We start from the raw sequence: 24,004 nt of genomic DNA on the forward strand, positions 1-24,004 counted from the left end.
GGACAAAGTGAGAGAGTGACATGGACATATATACACTACCAAACGTAAAATAGATAGCTAGTGGGAAGCAGCCGCATAGCACAGTGAGATCAGCTGGGTGCTTTGTGACCACCTAGAGGGGTGGGATAGAGAGGGTGGGAGGGAGGGAGATGCAAGAGGGAAGAGATATGGGGGCATATGTATATGTATAACTGATTCACCTTGTTATAAAGCAGAAACTAACACACCATTTTACAGCAATTATACTCCAATAAAGATGTTAAAAAAAGAAAGAAAGAAAGAAAAATAAATAAATAAATAAAATAAAATGCCTGACAGAGTATCTGTTAGTCAGGAACAAGTGGTAGTAATAGTAATAGCAGTAGATATAGTAATAGTAGTGATCTAGGGTGGCCTCAGTCTGCAGTGGCTTAAAGCAGGATTTTCATTCCCAGCCAGAGATTAAAGTCAGGCCGCGACAGTGAGAGTGCTGAATCCTAGGCACTAGACCAGTGGCCAGTGACAAAGCCCTGGCCTGTACAGCTCTGCAGAAATGAATTCCCACAAAGACAGAAAGTAATGAAACAAGTGTTTATTAGGAGGAAAAAGGGTACCTGTGGATAGACACACGGGGGCCCAGAGAGAGTCGCACCTCGTGGTAGTTTGATTCACTTTTATGGGGCATTTCTTCCAGGTTTCCTTGGCCAATCATCTTGCTTTGCCTGGCCTGAGCCTGTATTTGGTATATCTCAGGGTCCTCCCACATGTATGCGCACATCTCTTAGCCAAGATGGATTCTAGCGAAGAGGCCTGACATCACCTACTATGGGGTGGCACCCCCTCCCTTTTCGACCTTCAAGGATCCTTTCTGCATGTGTGTAGTCAGGAAGGTCTCCTCCTTCGAGAATGAGGAATATGTGGTCTTTTATCTTTTGTCTGGGCAGGGCTTAGCTTCTCCTCCCTCCTGGTATTTTGGAGTATCTGTCCACAGGGGACAAACTCCAACTGTTCAGCCTGGGGTCCATCTATCTCCTGCCTCAATAGCAGTAGTAGTAATATTATTATATTTAGTAAGTAACATTATTTAAAAATATTACTTAACATAAATTATATTATTGTTTAATATTTTATTATTAAATATTGTTATATCTGCTAAAATGACTCACCATTTTCTTTCAGCTTTATCAAATTTTCTTTCAATTTCTTGATTTCTAGTTGAGACTTCTCAAGTGCAGACTCTAAAAGAAAAAAAGAACAAAATATTTGTGTATGGAGCAACTGATTAGTATAATAATCAAATTTCAAATGACTATTTCTCTTTGGAACACTTTCTTTCTGATGGCTGTCCCCTGACTTTCTGCATAAATGTCACCTCCTCCCGGAATGTTTTCCAGATTCCCCTCTTAATATTCCTACTACACCTTATATTTATCCCTGTCCTTGATATCATCTGATCTTGTCATCTTTCCCTGTTTCCCTAACCAGATTCTATGCTGAAGAGTTTGGACTACTGTAAACAATAGGAACAGATGAAAGTTTTTAAGCATGGTACTACCAGTTTAGTAAAAAGAAATGACACACAGAAATACTTAAAATTAATTCCTGCAATTAATAATATTTAGAATTTTGCCAGTAGTTTCTAGAAATATCAAAATAGCAAAATTTCAGGAAATAGCTTTTGGTACTCTTCAAGAATTTTATGAGGAGAGCAGAAGGGCGTAAGGAAAGTATATGGGGCATTGGAGTCTTTTGAATTTGGGTTCTCTAACCCAGGTTTTATCACTTTGCCTCCTGTGGTTTACTCATCACCAATGGTATGGCTGATAGGCCTCCTATAATGGCAAGTTGAGGAATCTCCCAGAAGTAAGACACTAACATGAATCTTGTAAGAGATCATTCCCAATCACACAGAAAAGGTGCACGAGGAAATCAGGCACAAGCTTCCAAGAGTCTTCTCCCAGCGGAGTCACACAGGATGTGCTTAATTTCTCCAGCAACGAATTGACAATTTGTGTGAAATGTTGTCTACCAGGAAAATTCATTACAGACTCGGTGGCCAATGTCTTTATTGGGGGCTGGTGACATAGACACCACCTTCTGCCTAGGACACATCAAAATCCCAGACTCTCAGAAGGAAAGCAGGTTTTCAGCATAAATCACATTGTTTGTACAAAGAGGTCAAGCACAGTGAGCCACTATTACAAATTGGGGAATGGTGGGAACCTTCCCCAAATTCAAGTTTCCAGATGCTAGCCAAGGGCTAACCTGACAAGCAGGACTTTCTAAGGACAGCAGTGTCATGTCTTCTTTTTTTTTTTTACATCTTTATTGAAGTATAATTGCATTACAATGTTGTGTTAGTTTCTGCTGTACAATAAAGTGAATCAGCTATATGGATACATGTATCCCCATATCCCCTCCTTCTTGAGCCTCCCTCCTACCCTCCCTATTCCTCCACCCCTCTAGGTCATCACAAAGCATCGAGCTTATCTCCCTGTGCTATACAGCAGCTTCCCACTAGCAGGTTTTCTATGTTAACTATTTTCTGCACAGGATGGATATACCACGTTTTGTTTATCTACTCACCAAATGATGGACGTTTGAGTTGTTTCTATGTTTTGGCTACTGTAAATAATAGTGCTGTGAACATTCACATACAAGGTTTTTTAAAAATTTATTTTATTGAAGTGTAGTTGACTTACAATGTTGTGTTAATTTCTCATACAAGTTTTTGAGTGGACATACGTCTTCATTTCTCCTGGGTCATGCAGGAGTGGAATTGCTGGGTCACATGATAATTTTACATTTAACACCTTGAGAAACTGCCAAATTGTTTTCCAAAGTGTCTGCATCATTTTACAATCCCATCAGCAATGTTCCAATTTCTACACATCCTTGTCAACACTTGTCATTGTCTTTTTTGTTATAGCCATTCTAGAGGGTGTGAAGAGGGATCTCATTGTTTTAATTTGCACTTCCCTAATGACCAATGATGTTGAGCATCTTTTCATGTGCCTATTGGCCACTCATATACCTTCTCTAAAGAAATGTCTACTCAAATTTTATTTTGTTTACTTTAAAATTGGGCTGTCTTTTTATAATAGTATAAAAGAATATGTGAGAATTCTTCATATATTCTGGGTATGAGTCCCACATCAAACACATAATTTGCAAGTATTTCTCTCAGTCTGTGGTTTGTCTTTTCACATTCTTGTTAGTATCTTTTGAAGTACAGAAATTTTAGACTTTGAGTAAGTACAATTTATTAGGTTTTCTCTTATCACTCTTGCTTTTGGTGTTATATCTAACATATGATTGCCTAACTCCAGATCATAAGGATTTACTTCTGTGTTTTCTTCTAAGCATTTTATAATTTTAACTCTTACATTTAGTTCTGTGGTCCACTTTGAGTTAATTTTTGTTTAGGTGTGAGGTAGGCGCCTGTATTATTTTGAAGCATCTCCCAGACATCATATCATTCATCTATAAATATTTCACTAAGTATCTCTAAAAGATAAGGACCCTTTTAAAATATAAACTCAATACCATTATGTGTAATTAAGGAAATTTAACAAGAATTCCTTAATACAAATAGCCAATTAGCATTCAAACTTCCAACTGTTTCATAAATGTTAAAAAACCTGTTTGAATCAGAATCCAGTAAAGGCCACACATTATATTTGGTTAATAATTCCTTCAAACCTTTAAAAATTCATCTTTTTCTTGTAATTTATTTATTGAAGAATAAATAAATATTTGGCATGTATTCTTTTTTATTATTGAAAACTATTTTTATTATTGGCCTCAATTTTTCATTCCCATCCAAATTTTTGGGTGTGATATAAAGAGAGCTAGAAAATAAACTAAAATAAAGTCCTTCATTTAAAAGAGTCAATTTGTTGAAAGAAATAGGCTAATACTTGGGAAACAGTATCATGTAACACATATACCTAGGAATAAACTCTGGCTATAAATTGATGGATGATTCAAGAAGTAACATGTAAGGCCCACACTGACACTACATATGATATTTTAAAAGGACTTGCTAACTCAGCTTCCCAGCAGTCCCCTGGGGATTCTCACTGTGCAGACAGTTTTCAATTAATAGTTTAGGATCCACCAGAGCAACCAAGTGCTGATGGAACAGGGTGCTATGTGATTGTGTTCTGCTGCATCCAAATGTAACTAAACATAACAGGGCTCCTGCTTTTTCCTTTCTCCTTCTGTACTACAAATAGCAGACTGCTTCTCATCAGACTCACGTGGCCAAATTTCTTTTTTTTTCTAATTGGGTTTATTGAGATATACTTTGCATACAGTAAAATTCATCCTTTTAAGTAATTTGATGAATTTTGACAAATATATGTAATTGTGTACCCGTTAGCCCAATTTTCCATCATTCTGAAAAGGTCATTTGTGTTCACTGTTTAAAATGCATTTTTTTTTTTTTTTTTTTTTTTTTTTTTGTGGTACACGGGCCTCTCACTGTTGTGGCCTCTCCCATTGCAGAGCACAGGCTCCGGATGCACAGGCTCAGTGGCCATGGCTCACGGGCCCAGCCGCTCCGTGGCATGTGGGATCTTCCCGGACCGGGACACGAACCCATGTCCCCTGCATTGGCAGGCGGATTCTCAACCACTGCGCCACCAGGGAAGCCCTAAAATGCATTCTTAACAAAATCTCAACCCTCCTGATAGTCTTTGTTTTTAATTTCACAATCAATTTGGCAGTATCATTATTGTTTTATACATTTAACATTTTTAAGAAATGATCCTAAAGTAACATATATACTGCATGAAAAAGAATCAGTCTGATTTCTTTAATTATTGCAAATTATATAGAGAGGATATCATTAAAAAAATTTAAACTTCATACTAAAATAAATTATAGATAAAGCAAAGATTGAAACATAAATAATAAATCCATAAAAGCACTAAAAGAATAAAAAACACCAGAGGAGAACATTTTCAATAACTTTGTAGTGATACAGAAAAGGCTTTACACATGAAAACCCAGAAGCCATAAAGAATAACTTGGTTAAATCTGACTTGATAAATATTAGCATTTCTATATGGCAAAAAAACTTAACATGACATTTATATCCAACAAAAGGCTCATATCCAGAATATACAGAAAACTCCTACAAATTAATAAACTCCTACAAAACATAAAGATACAACCCAATAGAAAAATATGTGCAAGACTTGAGCAAGAACTTCACAAAATAGTATATCTAAATGAGCAATAACAACAGCAACAAACATATTAAAGGATTTTCAACATCGTTAGCTGTCAGGGAAATGCAAAGTAAAGCCACAATTAAATACTAGTACATACTCATCAGAAAAGGTAAAATTAATAAGACTGACAATACTGAGTATTGACAAAGAATGTGAAGCAACCAAAATCTCATATACAACTGAGAAGACCTTAAATTAATACAACTATTTGGAAGACAGTATGGCAGTATCTACCAAAGTAGAACAAACCCATAACCCTTTGATCTAATAATTCTACTCTTAGGAATGTCATGATCAGAGATGTATAGATAAGCACAAGAATATTCATAGCAGCACAATTCATAATAGAGCACAGCTGGAAACAACATAAATGTCCATCATCAGTAGAATGGATAAATAGAATACATTGAGTAGGCTTATTCAATGGAACACTATAGTACAAACAAAAAAGTGAACAAACTACTGCTACATGCAACATCATAAATGAATCTCACAAACATAAGACTGACAAAAGAAACAAACTAAAGGATGCATACTCCCTGTAGTCAAAACTCAGAAATAACCTTAAAAGTTAGGATAGCCATTATTTTTGAGGAGGAGAGAATATATAGACATAGGAAGAAGAAACAGGGCTTCCAGAGTGCTGGAAATTTCTTGCACTGGGTAGTGTAAATATTGGAGTTGTACACTTTTTGGTAGGTATGTTATGCTATGCTTCAATAAAAATTTCTGGACACTGTAGAAAATGAGGCTGTATATCAGACTTTTATGTATCTTAAAAGATTTTTTTTCTCAGTGCTCTCATGTTCCAACCTGAGTAGGATCATTACACTTAAAACATTGTTAGACATGTTCATCTGTAACCACAGCTTACCTAATTTACTCTGTTCTTTCTCCTTCCCTTGTAGTTCATCAGTGAGCCTTCGGATCTCTTCAGGGGCCATCCCTAACCTCCTTGTTACTTGTTCCATATCTCTCTCTCTGCAGTTTTGTGATATTTTACCTTTTTCTGGGTCTTCATTATGGGACTGAAATAAAAACATTGTTAGTAGTACACCAAAAAGTAAATATACCCTTATGACATCGTGCTATTACCTATAAATGTTTGAAAGCCAATAAAGAAGAGTAGCAAACAGAATATTTATGTGCATTTCTTTTATTAGGTTGAACCATAGAAAATTGGTGATATTTGATTGTTTTTAACCTATAAACATGTAATTTCACAAGGTTCAAACCTAACATAGCTAAGAGATTATGGTTATATAATAGAAATTTAATCATAAAAATTATAATCTGGCCAAAGAGAGTGAAAATACTCCTCATTTATATGGTAATTAAATATAGTTTAGAAAATGCCTTTACATAAGGTATTTCATTTAATTTCAAGGTATGTACAGAATTAAGGCTCAAATCATGTTTAGAGCTCCTTTCCTACAATTACTTTCAAAGCATTTTAAAAACTAAGTAAGAAATTCAACCTCAATGATATTTTGCTTTTGATCCCCAAGATATGTATTTATTTTATATGAATATAATCATTACACACATTTTTCTAAAAAATAAGAAAATAACCAATACCATCTACATAACAAAACTATTTTTAGCTTACTGGTATATTTCCTTGCAGTATTTTTTATTTACGTACATTTTTTACATAGTTATAATCCCAATCTATATACACGCTTCTGTCTGGCTTTTTCATTTAACATTATACGAGGAACATTTTTCTATATTGCTGTACAGATTTTGTAATGATTATTTTTAAAGGCTATATAATGTTCCAGTGGGTGCAGCATAATTTATATAATCATTTCAACATTTTGGTAGTTTCCAATTTTTGCTATTGAAAATAATATTATGATGGATATACAGTTTCATCCATATATATTTATCTTGGGTTATTTCCCATTGTTCAATTCTCTGTATATGCTTTATTCACTGGATTTAGCTCTTAATAACATTTCCCCAGATCAAAAAATAATTTCCACAAACAGAATTAATTATATGTAAAATAATGTGCTATACAGTCTAAAGGACTCCCCCCCAAAAGAAGCTCCAAACATATTTGGGAAGAAGTGTGTACTGTCCCAAGGTGATTTTTCAAAGGACATAACACACATCGATTGTTTAAGTTTTGATACATTCAATAAAAATCAGCTATTGTGTTAAATGGGTGATTGACTTTTTTCTTCTTCCCAAATTTTTGTGATGTGTTTATAATACTCTTATGCACAACTGATATCTTTTACAGGATGGATTTGTACATTTTAATATATTCAAACAAAATACTTCCAAGGTAAAAGCTAACTTGTAACTAGTTATTGTTATTAAGTAAAAGATTGTAATTTTTTCTTACCTCACTCAGACTTTTTTTAGACTGATGCACAAGTTCTTGATGTTTCTGATGTTCCCTTTGCAGAGGCTGATGAGTTTGTTCAAATTTCTCCTAAGTAAATATTAAGAGGTGAATGAAAATTACATCAATCAGCTTCATGAATAAAAATGTCATTTAAATTTTAAAAAATAATCACGTAAAAAAAGAGGGAGCACAGTCCAATCCATTTTATGAGGCGAGACCATGCATTCTCAATGAGACAATATTACCCCCAAGGGAGTGCAAACTGATTTCTAGGGGGGGAAAAAAAATCTTACCCTTTCAAGTACAAAATGCAGATGCCTACTGTACATAAATAGAATTACTTTATATCAGTGCCATTAAAATTTCATGGGAGAGTGATAGAAAAAATTATCTAAGAAGTGTCATTATTGGGTTTCCCTGGTGGCGTAGTGGTTAAGAATCCGCCTGCCAATGCAGGGGACACAGGTTCGAGCCCTGGTCTGGGAAGATCCCACATGACGTGGATTAACTAAGCCGGTGCACCACAACTACTGAGCCTGCTCTCTAGAGCCCACAAGCCACAACTACTGAGCCTGTGTGCCTAGGGCCCGTGCTTCACAACAAGAGAAGCCACCGCAATGAGAAGCCTGTGCACTGCAACGAAGAGTAGCCCCCGCTCGCCGCAACTAGAGAAAAGCCCAAGCACAGCAACGAAGACCCAACGCAGCCAAAAATAAAATAAACAAACAAACAAAACAAAAAAATCTTTAAAAAGTGTCATTATGGAGGCAATAATGAAAAAAAGGTTAGCTAACACTGGCTAGCCAGACCTTGATATTAAAGCCTGACAACGATAATACAAAAAGAAAAATCACAGGGCAACCTCACTCATAAACATAGATGCAAAAACTTAAACAAAATTTTATCAAACTGAATCTATAATATTTAGAAAGGATAACAAATCATGAACAAGTTGGATTTATCCCAGGAACGCAAGATAGGTTTAACATTAGAAAAATTAATCAGTGAAATTCTCACATTAACAGATGAAAATTCTAAATTACTTCATTATCTCAATGGCTATAGAAAAAACATTTTATAAACTCAACATTAATTCCTAATAAAAGCTCTTAACAAGCTAGGAATAAAAGAGAACTTTCTTAACTTGACAAAGGATATCATTAAAAGAAACCCAACCCTTAATCAAACATCATACCACTGAATACTTTTTCTCTAATATCATTAACTAGACAAGTATGTCTCCTATTCAAGATAATACTAGAGATCCTAGCCAGTATAGTAAGGTAAATAAAAGAATTAAAAGGAATCAAATTGGAAAGGAAGAAACAAAAGTATCATTATTCCCAGATAGGACTGTACAAGTAGAAAAAATTTTAAATCTTCAAATAAATTATTAAGATAAATGAGAAATTTTAGCAACATTGGTAGGTATAGTCAATATATAAAAATAATTATACTTTTAATACTACCAATCATTAGAAAATTAAATTCTTAATAAATATAGCATTTACTATTAATAGCACCCAAAAATATGAAGTATCTAGCAATAAATATTTTTAAAATGTGCAAGATTTTGTAGGGAAAATTATAAAACTTTATTTATATACATTAAAAAATAAATGGAGAGATAGTCCATGATCACAAATGATATCAATAATTTAAGATAGTCAATTCCTCTTAAATTGATTTATAGATTCAATAAAAGCAAAAATCAAAATCCCAGAAAGCAAGGATTTCTTAAACAAGACAGAAAAACACTAACCATAAGACAAATGATTGATAAATTGAACTACATTAAATTTAAGAACTTCCATTCATTAAAAGACATTATTAAGAATATTAAAAAGACAAACCACAAAGTGGGAAAAAAGTATTTGTGATACACATAATCAATAAAAGACTTGAAACCAGAACACAGAGAATTCCTATAAATCAGTAAGAAAAAGACAACTCAGTTTTTAAATGGACAAAAGACCTGAATAAACACTAATAAAATGGGAAATCCAAATGACAGATAATCATACAAAGTTCACTAGTAATCAGGGAAATGCTAATTAAAACCAACATGAGATATCATTATGCACCCAGTAGTTTAGCAAAAATTTGAAAGTCTGACAACATCAAGTGTTGATGAGGAACAAAGGCACTCTCATACACTATTTATTGGTGCCAGTATAAATTGGTACCACTACTTAAGGAGACAGTTTGACATTATCTGGTAAAGCTGAAGATCTACATACTCTATAGCTCCCTAAATCTACTCCTAGGTATATACCCTACACAAGTGCATGCACATATATAAGAATATTCATAGCAGCATAACTGACAGATTATATTACATTCATAATAGATATAAATTGGAAACAACCCAAAACAACTTAGAATGGATAGTCTCATGCCATATATTCACACAATGGAATGATACATAGTAATGACAAGCTAATTAAAAATAAATAATACAAACATAATGTTTTACAAAAGCACAGTTCCCAAAGTTGATTCCTTGTATGTAATGTCCAAAAACAGACAAAACTAAACTACTATATATATATCATTTTGGGATGCACACCTTTGTGGGGAGGAAGGGGGTTGTGATCAGAAAAGGAAGCTTCTAGGAATTTGGCAATGTTGTATTCCTCACAGGACCAGTGGTTACATGGATGTTTGTTCCATAACTATTTGTCAAACTGTATTTTTGTTGTTGTTGTTGTTGTTTTTTGTTTTTGTTTTTTGCGGTACGCGGGCCTCCCACCGCTGTGGCCTCTCCCGTTGCGGAGCACAGGCCCCGGAGCGGAGCACAGGCTTCGGACGCGCAGGCTCAGCGGCCATGGCTCACGGGCCCAGCTGCTCCGCGGCATGTGGGATCTTCCCGGACCGGGGCACGAACCCGTGTCCCCTGCATCGGCAGGCGGACTCTCAACCACTGCGCCACCAGGGAAGCCCCAAACTGTATTTTTTAAGTTTTATCATTTTTCTGCATATATGCTGTTATATTCCACAATACAATGTGTTTTTTAAAATCTTTGATTATTCTTGGCATTAAATGTCATCCCTTTGTCCTCTGCCCCATGCAACAATAAAGTGGTTAAATAAATTTTGATATATCCATTCAAAAGAATATATGTTGTCAAACAGACTAAGGCAAATCTATATACACTAATACAGAAAGTGAAAACAATATGCACAATGGAACGTAATTTTTATTTTAAGAGGATGAAAATTTTCTGGAAAGATAAATAAAAAATTGTCAGCAGTGGTAGTTTAGGAGTATGGAACTGAGGATTAGGGGTGAGAAAATTCATTTTTCATTCAATTTTATACTGCTTGAATCTGTTTCTACTATGTGCCTGTATTAAGTCAGAAAACCAACAAAAAACAAATGTTAGGTAAAATGTAATTAGTGTATAGATCAGGCCTTGCAAAATTCTTCAACTTCCGTGTCACTTTATGTGGCCTCACTTTGGTTGGAATGACTCTCTCGTCTACTTTATGCACAGGTTGATTCAGTATTGGCCTATTAAAATATACCTAGGGGGACTTCCCTGGTGGCACAGTGGCTAAGAATACGCCTGCCAATGCAGGTGACACAGGTTCGAGGCCTGGTCCAGGAAGACTCCACGTGCCATGGAGCAATGAAGCCCATGTGCCACAACTATTGAAGCCCATGCCTCTAGAGCCTGTGCTCCTTAACAAGAGAAGCCACTGCAATGAGAAGCCTGCACACCACAACGAAGAGTAGCCCCCACTCGCCACAACCAGAGAAAGCCCAAGTGCAGTGATGAAGACCCAACTCAGCCAAAAATAATAAATAAATTAATTAATTAAAAAAAAAAAATATACACACACACACACACACACACACACACACACACACACACACACACACACCTAGGGAGGCAATGAAATTTTTACAAGTTACATTTCATAATAAGATCTTTGAAAAATTTTTTTGAAAAATCTTTTTAAAGGTATAACTGATATATAATAACTGCACATATTTACAGTGTACATATTTTTTTACATGTATCCATCCATGAAACCAATACCACAATCAAGATAATGAAAATATTCATCACCCTTAAAAGTTTCCTACACTTCCTTATAATTCATTCCTCCCCTAACACTGTCCCCAGGCAAACACTGATCTGTTTCTGTTACTATATATTAGTTTGCATTTTCTACTATTTTATACAAATGGAATCATAGACTATGTACTCTTTTTGGTCTGGCTTATTTCACTTAGATTATTATTTTGAAATTTATCTGTTTTGCTGTATATTTATTCTTTTTTTATTACCAAGTAATATTCCATTCTACAGATCTATACATTTACCTTTTGATGAACATTTGAGTTGATTCTAGTTTAGAGCTACTACAATTAAAGTTGCTGTAACATGTATGTATTTATGTGGGCACATTCTTTCATTTCTCTTGGGTATATTCCTAGGAGTGGAATGGCAGGGTTATGTGATAAGTATATGTTTGACTTTTTAAGGCAATGCTAAACTCGTTTCCAAAAGTGGTTGTATCATTTTATATTCCCAACAGTAGGATAAGGGAATTCCAGTTGCTCCACATTGTCACCAACACTCTATATGGTTAGTCTCAAGTTTTAGCCATTCATTGATACATTAATAGTTACCTCATAGTAAATTACTTCATTGTAATTTCTGTGTTTTCCTAATAATAAATGAAGTTAAGCATCTTTTCATGTGTTTATTTACCATTTGTATATGTTCTTCAGTGCAGTCACTTTTTAAGCCTTTTGAGCAGTTTTTAGTTGGGTTGTATGTGTTATTATTGAGCTATAAGATTTATTTATATATTTAGATACAAAGCTTTTGTTGGAGATATATATATATATATATATTTTTTTTTTTTTTTTTTTTTTTTTTGCGGTACGTGGGCCTCTCACTGTTGTGGCCTCTCCCATTGTGGAGCACAGGCTCCGGACGCATAGGCTCACTGGCCATGGCTCATGGGCAGCCGCTCCACGGCACGTGGGATCTTCCCGGACCGGGGTATGAACCCGTGTCCCCTGCATCGGCAGGCGGACTCTCAACCACTGCGCCACCAGGGAAGCCCGGATATATTTTTTAAAAAATTATCTCCCAGTCTGTGGCTTGCTCTTTTATTTTTTTCTTTTGAAGAGCAAATGTTCTGGACTTTTATGAAGTCCAGTTTTTTTTCTTTTATACTCTGTGCTTTTCCTGTCTTAGAAAAATCTTGCCAAACCCAAGGTCACTAAGATTTTCTTCTGTAAATTTTATCTCCTACATGATCTATGAACCATTTTGAGTTAATTTTTATATATGATGTAGGATAAATGTATTGTAAGGCCTAAAATTTCATGTGTTACCTTGACGCCCTTGTAACTCACAGTGCACCAAAAGCCTAAGCATGAATTCCCCTGCTTTGCCAGATATGCCCCCATCCAACAGGAAAGATTCCTCACCCTGCTAGTGTCCTTATCAGCCAGAACAGCTATATTTTATCCAGTCCTCAGCCTAATGGCTGCCATTTCACTGCCAACCCATGGAATTTTTTTAACAAGCCAGTCATATCCTCCCATGGGAACTAGGGGGCACCTCATCCTATTGGTACTACAAAGTCTGTCTCCCATGGCCCCTATGGGTTCACTCCATTCCTGAGTACAACCCCTGTGGCCCTGCATGACAGGCAGTGTCCTCCTTGGGCTGTGAGTCTATCTGACTAATAAACTATCAATCACATCTCTGTTCAATGTTGGGTGTCATGTATTTGGCTATCTCATAGTATTTAGGGTAGGGACTCCCTCCTTTACCAGTGGGGAAGGGAACCTCAGTAGAGTTGAGGGTTTTGTTTTTGTTTTTTGTTTTTTTGCATATGTCTATCCAATTGTGCCCAGCATTGTTTGTTGAAAAGTGTATCTTTTCCCCATTAAATTACCTTGGCACCTGAGTTGAAAATCAATTTACCATGTAGGTGTGGATCTATTTCTAGACACCTTATTCTGTTCCATTGATCTATATATCTGCCTTTATACCAATACTGCACTTTCTTGATTACTGCAGTTTTGTGGTAAGTCTTGAAAGCAGGAAGTGTGTATCTTCCAACTAGTTCTTCTTTTTCAAAGTTGTTTTGGCTATTCTAGTTCCTCTGCATTTCCTTATCAATTTTTGAATCGGCTTGTCAATTACTGCAAAAAAGTGACTCTACTGATTATTTTATGCTCAGGTAAATTACAACATTAGCTTAAACAAAATATAACTGGGAATGTGACAGAAATTTTATGAATTACATTTTATAATAACAAAAACTCTTTGTAGTATCTGTTTTAATTCTTTCTGTCCATTAGTGGTAAAACTATGACTTAGTAGTGACTGGGTAGATAGCCTTAGGGTCATCCTAGACTTCACCTCCACAGTGTCCAATTTGTTTTATAGATTCCATCTCCTTCATAACTCCTTCTTCCCTTCTGTATTACACTATGAGCCTTGTTTTTGGTTCTCATTCTTTAATTAATTATTAGTTAACATCCCCTGAAATCCCGGCTTCCAATCTGGTCCCTATCCAATCCACCCCTCTACTGTGACCAGAGTGATTTTTCTAAAACACAAATCAGATCATGTTACTCTCCTCTTAAAATCATTTAGTGACTCTCCAGACCATCTATAACAGTTAGTCATTTGTACATTCAAAATATTTTTATGCCTCCAGTATGCTCCAGGAACACTGCTGGGTGCTGATTCCAAACTCTCTAGCTTAGCATATGAGTCTCACCATGAAGTGGTTTCTGAAAATATCTCCAGGCACATTTCTCAGCACTGACTCACATGAACCAGTATGTATTACACATGGTTTCCTCTGCCAGAAATGCCTTTCCCATCTTCTTCATCCAGCTAACACTTACTCAGCTTTCAAAATGGTACTCAACATTACCTCTGCTGGAAGCCTTTTCTACCCATCCTGACTCAGCCCCTCCCCTGAGTTTTCACTTTATCACAGAGCTTTCCACACTGAATTATAACCACTGGTTTATTTCTTTCCTTCATTAGCTTGTAAGTTCCTTGCAAGTCCAAATCATTTCTAGTTTGACTTTGTTCCTACATCCACTAGCACAAAGCCTGGCACATGGTAAGTTCTCAATAAATAATAACAATAATGCTAATTAACATGTGAGGTACTATTCTAGAGCTTTATGTATATTATTTCATTTTCATGATCACCTTGTGGAGTAGTTCAGTTGCTCCCAGATTTTATAGATGAGGAAATTGAGGCTCACAAAAGTTAAGCAACTTGTTAAAGGACATACTGCTAACAAGTGATAGAGGAGGTCCATTTAAACCCAAAGCCTATATTCTTAAGCGCTATCAAAACTGGCTTCCTGATAGTTTAATGTATGAATGGTTAAATGAACAAATGCATTTTTCAACTTGCCTGCCTCTTATTCAATTACCCAGTTAATTTTGAATACCTGGGGAAATTCTTTCTGTAGGTTACTGCTCAGACATCTTTGTGATTCTGGTTTGGGATCCCCTCGTTCCAGTTTCCTCAAGAGTGTACTTCTTTCCATGAGTAAGTGTGCAATCTGTTCACTAGGGCTGCTCAGAGCTATTTCAGAGAAGCCTTCTTGATAAAACATTTCGACCTCCTTTATTTGCACTTCTGTTAGGAAGAAACACCAGAAACAAAATTGTTAAAAGAAATGCAGGCAAATAACTAAAAAGTAGTGGGAAAAGGTTCTCAAAAGCAGTAGATATTCTTACTACTTGCAGAAGTTTAAAATTTGTTCTTGCATAACTTTAAAGTGTATTGTTGTTTTACTGAGTGCTTACTATGTGGCAGGTATTGTACTAAGCATTTGAGATAAATCTATCTTATTTAATCTTTACAACAACCCAGTGAGGTAGGAACCATGATTTTCCCTTTTAAGAAATGAGGGCTCAGGCACCAAGAAACCAAGAAATTTGTCCACAGTCACTCAACTAATCCTGCCAAAATTCTCAATGATTTCAATATTCAGGTAGATGATTATTCCAGTCCCCTGGCTTTTCAGTTCCTTTACCAGCTAACTTCCAAAGATCTAGTCCTCTACCCCACTCAGCCACCTACTCTACAGTAATTCCCTAGACCTGGTCATTAGCCTCTATAGTTTCTGTAACCTCTCCCTAGCTTCAATTTCAAACATCCTATCCTCCAATCATCCCTTTTTATGTACTAGCAGCTCAATTTCAATAATTTTTGACCATACTGGAAACTATCATCCATTGACTTTAAACACTTTTCAGTGTTCCTTATCCCATTCCTGTTCTCACTTTCTTACCCAGCTTAGATTCTATAGTCCATCATTACAATCACTCCCTTGAAAACATTCACAACTCTCTTGCCCCTTTTTCCTTCCATTATACTTGGTGACAAAACTCCAACTCCAGCTCTTCAACAGCACACTCCAGAAGCCCGATCTGGCTACAGAAAACTGCACAGGTAGTGCTGACTGGTTTCATTTCAAACTCACGACTACTAACCTCAAGTGAGCCCTTACTGCTGCCCAGCAATCCTCCTACATTCCCCTGCTTGTTTCATCCCTCTGCCTCATCATATCTCTAATACCTCCTTCTCCATCCTCACTCTCACCTGAATACCCTACTTCTTATTTCACCAAGAAAAGAGAAGCACTCTGAAGAGAGCTTCCTCAAGCTCCCCTACCAAATCTGCCAGCTCCCTCGTACTCTTCCCTCTTGTGAGATGTAACAAACTACCCTTGGCTCCTAAGGCCAGCACGCCCCCACCCCCCTCCCTGCCTTGTGCACTGGATCCCATTCCCTCTCCTCTCAAAGATAAAACTCCTGCAGTTGACTCTTATCTCTATTGCCTCATGGAGCTTTCTTCCCAACTAATCATCTTAGAGACAAGGTATAACATCTCCCATTAAAAACAACAGTGATGAAAACAACAAAAGTTTTCCTTCAAACTCATAACGCCCTCCAGCTCCTCCACCATTTCTTCATTCCTCTTTGCAGCACAACTTTAAGAAAGGATCAAAAAAAAGAAAGAAAGGATCAACCACAGCCATGTCCCCTCCCCTTCTCCTACCATTCTTTTCTGAATTCACTCCAATGGCTTTCATATCCACCACTCCACAGAAACAGCTCTCCTCAAAGTCACAATGACGCCCATGAGACCAAATCCAATGGTCAATTACCTGTCCTCACTCCACATAGCCTATCAATGGTATTTGACCCAACTGTTCCCTTCCTTTTCTTAAAACACTTTCATCACTTCTCTTCTGGGACACCACACTCTGCTAGGTTTCCTCCTACCTTTCATGCCACTCCTTCTCAGACTCCTTTGCTGATTTCTTACCTTTCCAACCTCTAAACACTGGAATGACCTAGGGCCCAGCTCTGAATCTTCTTCTTCTTTTTACTCCCTAGGTTATCTACTACAGTCCTAAGGCTTTAAGCATTTGCTATATGCTGATGACTCCCAAATTTACATCTCTAGTTCACAATGTGTTCCAAACATATACAAAATTGCCTGCTTGACCTTTCCACTTGGATGTCTAATATTCACATCCAATGTAGATGTCCCAAAGCAAACTCTTTACTGTCTTCCCCAAATAGGACCTCCCATGGTATCCCCCATCTGAGTAGTTAGGAACTCCAATATTTCAACTGCTCAGGCCAAAAAGCTTTGGGTCACCAGTGATTTCTCTCCTTTTCTCCCACCCAACATGAAATCCATTACCAAATCATGTTAGCTCCACCTTCAAAAGACATCCTTTAATTATAGAAGCATTTCTGATGGATTGAGGTATGTGTTCCTAAAACAAACAAGTAAACTTGTATTTCGCAAAACTGCTCATTAAAAATAATGGAGCTTATGGAAAAAAGGTTGGCATAGAGCACTCAAAACCTTTGTCATTGTGTAGCTAGAGTGCTATAAAAAACATTGACAATCCTAATATTATACTGGTAGATTTAAACAGATGTGTCAAATTCCTAAAAAATAGAGGAATACTATAGCAAATATAGGACTCTGTCTTCTTTTAAAAAATCAGGTTTGCTGTAAAGGTGAGCTAACGAAGGAGCTGAGTCTGCAGAGTTGGAAACAAAGGCAAAATGCAAAAGATTAGTAATATCTTGGCAATAAGCACTTCCAAGACAAAACATGTGGCCAAACAGCCCAGAAGAGGAACATGGGATGAACGGGCTTTATGTATAAACTCCAAGGCTTGCTGGTGGGCCCAAATCATTAACATGCTGGGGAAAATTACATGTGAACTTCCACATTATAGTGACATCACTCCCCTACTTCCCAATCCTTCATGAGCTAATTTATGTTAGGAGCAGGGCATAGAGTAGCTTCTGCTTCTTACAGTATGGCAGATTAGAGCCCTGAACAACCCTGCTGCTGAGAATAACTAAAAATGTCAGAAGAAATTTTTTTTTTGCGGTACACAGGCCTCTCACTGTTGTGGCCTCTCCCGTTGAGGAGCACAGGCACCAGACCCGCAGGCTCAGTGGCCATGGCTCACAGGCCCAGCCGCTCCACGGCATGTGGGATCTTCCTGGACCGGGGCACAAACCCGTGTCCCCTGCATCGGCAGGCGGACTCCCAACCACTTCGCCACCAGGGAAGCCCAGAAGAAATTTTTAAAACTCTTAGAATGCAACCACCATATGAACAAAACTAGAATGCAAGCTTTTAAACCAGAAGAAGAAAACTCAATTATCCAATGGATAACAAAAAAGGGGAAAAAAATGAAACCCGAGTGTAGTACATATGAATTATGTCCTGTGATTAGCTCAATTTTCTCTGCACCTGAGATTCAAAATACAGAAAAACCTTCCATCAACAGACCATTATGAAAGGAAGTTCTAAAACGAAAAAAGGAAAATGATCCCAAATGGGATATCTGAGATGCAAGGAAAAATGCTGAGCAAAGAAAATCATAAATGTGTGGCAAATGTAAATAATCATTGACCATATATCATAATGATATCTAATTTATGGAGTTAAACAAATACAGTATTCTAAAGGGGTCCTATCTGTACCTTCCCTTGTAGCTTTGGAGCACTTAATAAACATTTCCTGAGCCCTTAACATGCTAGGTACTTTACGAGGCTGGTGCTGTCGAAAACACGGAAACCAGGAAGACTAGAATGAGATCTCTGCCCCAGAAGAGCTGACACAGGTACTTAGGACATAGTGTTGTAAGTGCTGTAACTGACATTAAAGAAAATCACCACTCTGTAATCTCTCACACACATTTGAGAATATTTCAGAATGCATACCTTAAAAAGACAGGTAGAAAATACACCTAAAACATTACAAGTACTTTTCTTTCTTTTTTATAAATTTATTTATTTATTTATTTTTGGCTCTGTTGGGTCGTCGTTGCTGCGCGCAGGCTTTCTCTGGTTGCCGAGAGCGGGGGTTATTCTTCGTTGTGGTGCACGGGCTTCTCATTGTGGTGGCTTCTCTTGTTGCAGAGCACGGACTCTAGGCACGTGAGCTTCAGTAATTGTGGCTCGCAGGCTCTAGAGCGCAGGCTCAGTAGCTGTGGCGCACAGGCTTAGTTGCTCCGTGGCATGTGGGATCTTTCTGGACCAGGGCTCAAACCCGTGTCCCCTGCATTGGCAGGCAGATTCTTAACCACTGCACCACCAGGGAAGCCCTACAAGTACTTTTCTTGAGGTGGAGGATATGTAGTAATTTTTTTTCCTTCCTTCTACTTTTACACATTTCCCAAATTTTCTGTAATTGTCTCATGTTAATTATTAGAATTAGGGAAAAAATTAAAATTTACATGTTTACAAAAGGAAAAATTACCCGGTTTGAGTTGGAGCCCTTTAAACTCATGTCTAGGCTGCTTGCTTTCCTTTTCATAACCATGAGAAAATGCTTCCTTTTCGTCTGGTAAGTTACAGACACGGTCTGCATAATTTTCTACCTAAGAAGAAAATAATACATTTTCTTACAAGTCTATGAAGTGAAAGAGCCATTAAGAGATCACCATACTATCAATGTTTATAATTAAGAAATAAACAGAAAATTCAACTTTGCTTAAGTGTGGGTCTCTCTCCCTAAACTTCCTTCCAGCTGTCATATGTTATCAGACACTATTTACCATAGATAGGATGACACATCACCACAAACTTCTGGGACAGTCACAATCGCTGATATTTTTTTCCATTAACAAATCAGGTTTCAAATCAAGTCTCCTTATCTATGGTTTAGGAAATATGGTCATGATACTCAGGAACAGAGAAGTATCTACACAGTATTTTATATCTTAAGCAAAACGCATGATTAAGATGTCTTAAACGCTAATAGGAGCTTGTATTAAAATAAACTATTGGGTATTCTTTAAAAATGGTTTCTGATTAATATGACAGCTTCACAAAAGGCAAGACTTTTATGTGGCTAATAATGATAGATTGAAAGCTAACTATATGCTCCAGGTACTATGTTAAGGACATCAAATATTGAGTTTTCACCACAACCCTATGACACTGTTATCTCCCACTTCATAGGTGAGTGTGGCTGAGAGAGGCTGACGGACTTGTGTTGTCAAGCGAAGCGGAAAGGGAGGAGCCGGACTTCACACTGAGGTGGGCCAGAGCCAGAGCCTGAGCTCTTACTATGCCAAATTACTTAGACGGAGACTACCAAAATAACTGCATTTTGCTGAATTGTGTTGAAGCCTTTTTCGGGGACAACTGCTCAGAATATGAACCAAAAGCTGAATGATACAGTAGAAGGAACACAGAACCGCAGTCCAACTTTATCACTCCCTGGTATGCTTCAGTTTCCTCCTCTTTAAAATGGCAGGAACAATACTACCTATTTCTAATAATAACAGCTATAATTTATTGAATACTTGCTGGGTGCCAAGTACATATTTGAAATGTTTTATACACGTTAATATGTGTAAACCTCACAAATCTTTTGAAGGAGCTGTTATCATCTCCAACTTACGGAAGAGAAATTTCAAGCTCAAAGAAGTTGAGTAACTTGCCCAAGGTTACACAGAGAGTCAGTGCCAAAGGCAATTTTTCACCCCCAACTGCCTAATGTTAAAGTTCACAGTTTACTATGCTATCCTGCTTTTGTTCTAAAGGAGCTGTACTCTTCTTTAAGAGTTTGGAAATCAAACTGCCCTCTAAGAGTTAAATTTAAAAATCAACAAGTTAGCTGAGCTGAGCTGTCAAAACACAACAGCGTGATCTGCAAGCAACCTGAGAAAATTTTATTAACTCATTTAAAGAAAGTAGCTTATATGTAAGAAAGTAGGTTGATCAGTACTGGACACATCAAAAAGAGTGATTAAAGAGTCAAAAGGTGCCATTATCTGCTCATCTAAGGGCTAGGTACCCTGGTTCTAGGGTATAACAGGTCCAGAAATAAGGGCAGGTATGGATAGCTTTATGGTGTAAATCTGGCTATCTTAGGTAGTGCTCTAAAAAATTAGAATCATTTGTTCAGCAAGTAGACATTTGATTAAAATTCGACTTCCTATGTAGTGTGCCTGTAGGGAAAAAAGGCATCAGTCACAGGATATATGTGTCTGGTTCCTTTGGCAGTTATACTTCTTACTGTCAACTAAAAAGCTGGTATCTATTTTTCTACAAACTTCTCTGTGAGTTTGGTCAATACAAGGTCACCTTTGAGAAGCAGATCCACTCACAGTACGCTGACTAATCAGGTTTCTAAGCCTACTAGCAGGACAGTCAGCTAGAGGGTTGGTTATTGAGACAAGGATGAATTTACCAAGATAATGAAAGCACCTTGAGCAGACCTATTTGGATATTCAACTAGTCACCTCTGGGCAATGTCCTGTACATGTACTCTATTGGAAATCAATACAGCTTGTTGACATATTTCATTAAAAAAAAAGTGTACACGTGGGTGCTTTGCAAATTACACAGTGATATTCAAATATTGGTTTTTAATATGTTAATATAATGAAGAACAATGAACAAAACCACAGCCATCTTTTTTTCTTTTCTCTTTGGCTGTGCTGCACAGCATGCGGAACTTCCCTGACCAGGGATTGAACCCATGCCCCCTGCACTGGAAACATGGGGTCTTAACCACTGGACCACCAGGGAAGTCCCAAAACCACAGCTATCTTAAAACTTTATGATATTAGTTCTTACTTCTTTAATTTCTTCCATGTGCTTCCCTGACAGCTCTTCTAGACTTCTGGTAGCAGTCCTCAGCCTGTCTTTGCTGTAACAAGCACCAGACAAAGTAGAGTTGTTCTTCTGTAAAGGCAAGGAGTTCAATCCCTTCTTTCTCAAGATGGTGAAGTAAGTCTTCCAATTGAACTTTTCCCTTGATAAAAGAGATAAGCATATGTGTATGTATACACACGTGTAAATATACAACTGAGCATGCAAGAAATCTCATATGTAGAGTTAGACTCTCTACAAAGTATAGTTTAGTTTTCCTATTAATTTATGGTTATGTTATCCATTTATAATGAGCACGTACATGAAACAGCTAGCAATAGAAAAAAATATAAAAGCTTTGAAGAGTTGTATTATATCTTCTAAAATAAGAAATGACATGAAATATATGCATTAAAAAAATATCAGCTTTCTGTCTGCCCAGTTCTGAAGTTTGCAATTTAATAATCTGAAAATCTCCCACAGGCCCCTTGCGATGTTATAAATTCCAAAGAAGTTTCTGTCTATTCTTTTGAATATTTAGAAATAAAAGGACTCCTCTGGAAGCTAGAGAGCCCATTAATTATGTACTCTCAAGGAACTATTTTGCTCACAGAATATGTCTTATAATTTTTGTTGACTTCTAAGTCATTCAACTCTCTTCTAAAACTTCTTGATCTAAGCCTGCCATAGATATTGTCTAATTATTTTTAACTTGGAAGTAGTCATGCTACATAACAGCTTGCAGTACATGGTGGGGGAGAGATAAATGTCTGCTGATTGATGAAGTGGTATCTGTGTTACTAGAATCACTAACTGTGAATAAGACTTGCTGGTACAATCAAACATAACTTTTAACCAAGTTAATCTGACCCAGATTGTAGGGATAAGCATAACTGTTATTGTACTGCAGCTAGTCTACATAATTATATTCAGTTTTGCTTTTTAAGAGCAAAACTATATTTTGATTATTTTTATCTTTTCTTGCTAAGTTTTCCAGAGTCTCATCCCTTTCACATCAACAGTTTTTGTTGATGATATACAGAATGTTAATTATCATCTGATACATTAAAAAAAAAAAAAGGGGACCCAAATCTGAATCTTTGTGCCCCCATGTGTCCTCCCCATGACTTATAGCTAAAAGTCTTCTTGGGCTCCTCCCCACCCTACCCCCATCGTCTGGTTCGCACTCTTACCCTCCTCCCTACAAGGGTTTTTAGCACTATTCAGCTCCTTGTGGTTTTAGTCCTGGGTATCAGGGCACCTAAGACACTAGGAATACATTACATTCTATGAGGCCTATTTGTCAATACAGAAAAATGCTTATGTTATAATAAAGAGAAAAAGTAGACGTAAAGGTATTATTACAACTATGTAAAAACCAGACACAGAAGGAAAACAATGGAAGCAAACACATCAAAATGTTAAAATACAGTTGTGATAAACTGATGAGATTGTGAATAATTAGAAAACAAATGTTTGAATTATTACATGTCCTATACTGTGACTAGCTTGCCCCCGGAGAGTAGCATAACCCCCATCCCCCATGTTGTGGGGTGGAGTGGGAGAGTCTTAGGCTAGAGGAAGTGGAAAGGAGAAGGGGATGGGGGATACTCAGAATACCTTTGGATCCTTGGCTTCTGGGAGATTTGGGGTATCGGAAGGTAAGCAGGGATATAGGAAGAGGGGGCTTGGCTGGTCAGGAGGGCGGTAGAGGCTGCAAGTCAATACCCAACTCATCCAAGCTCCTAAACTGAACACCCTTCCAAAGCCAGAGATCTTTAACCTCCATTCCACTTAGTCATCCATGCCCATGGCTACAACCAAGCTCTTGCCATAGCCTAAACTACTGATGAAATCCTTCAGTCCTCAGCTCCAAATGTCCCACTCTGACCACCACCTTCTGCTCTTTTTATTGTGTGTGGTAAATTCATGAAACTTAAAATTTACCATTTTAACCATACTTAAGTGTAGAATTCAGTGGCATTAAGCACATTCACACTGTTGTGCAATCATCACCACTATCCATTTTCAGAACTTTTCAGTATCCCAAACATAAACTCTGTACCCATTAAACAATGACTCCCCATTTCCCACTGTATTCTGTAGCTATAAATCTGCCTATTCTAGGTACCTCATAGAGGTGGAATCACACATTTGTCCTTTTATTTCTGGCTTATTTCCCTTAGCATAATGTTTTTAGGTTTCATCCACTTTATAGCATGGATCAGAATTTCCTTCCTTTTTAAGGTGGAATAACATGGCAT

At 37.1% G+C, this 24,004-nt stretch overlaps 1 protein-coding gene across 1 annotated transcript in view; it reads right to left on the reverse strand.

Annotated features, from left to right (window-relative positions):
• Window positions 1-24,004, reverse strand: part of CCDC30 (coiled-coil domain containing 30) — a 168,196-nt gene that overhangs the window by 138,563 nt on the left and 5,629 nt on the right. Inside the window, exons 3-8 of the mRNA XM_055082633.1 lie at window positions 21,726-21,903; window positions 19,396-19,516; window positions 15,035-15,225; window positions 7,576-7,665; window positions 6,094-6,247; window positions 1,146-1,217 (exon numbers count right to left, since the gene is read on the reverse strand). Coding sequence (XP_054938608.1) covers window positions 1,146-1,217; window positions 6,094-6,247; window positions 7,576-7,665; window positions 15,035-15,225; window positions 19,396-19,516; window positions 21,726-21,903 — 806 coding nt within the window. The remainder of the gene's footprint in view (window positions 1-1,145; window positions 1,218-6,093; window positions 6,248-7,575; window positions 7,666-15,034; window positions 15,226-19,395; window positions 19,517-21,725; window positions 21,904-24,004) is intronic.

This window comes from Physeter macrocephalus, chromosome 3 (genome assembly GCF_002837175.3).
Source record: "Physeter macrocephalus isolate SW-GA chromosome 3, ASM283717v5, whole genome shotgun sequence".
Lineage (NCBI taxonomy): Eukaryota > Metazoa > Chordata > Mammalia > Artiodactyla > Physeteridae > Physeter > Physeter macrocephalus.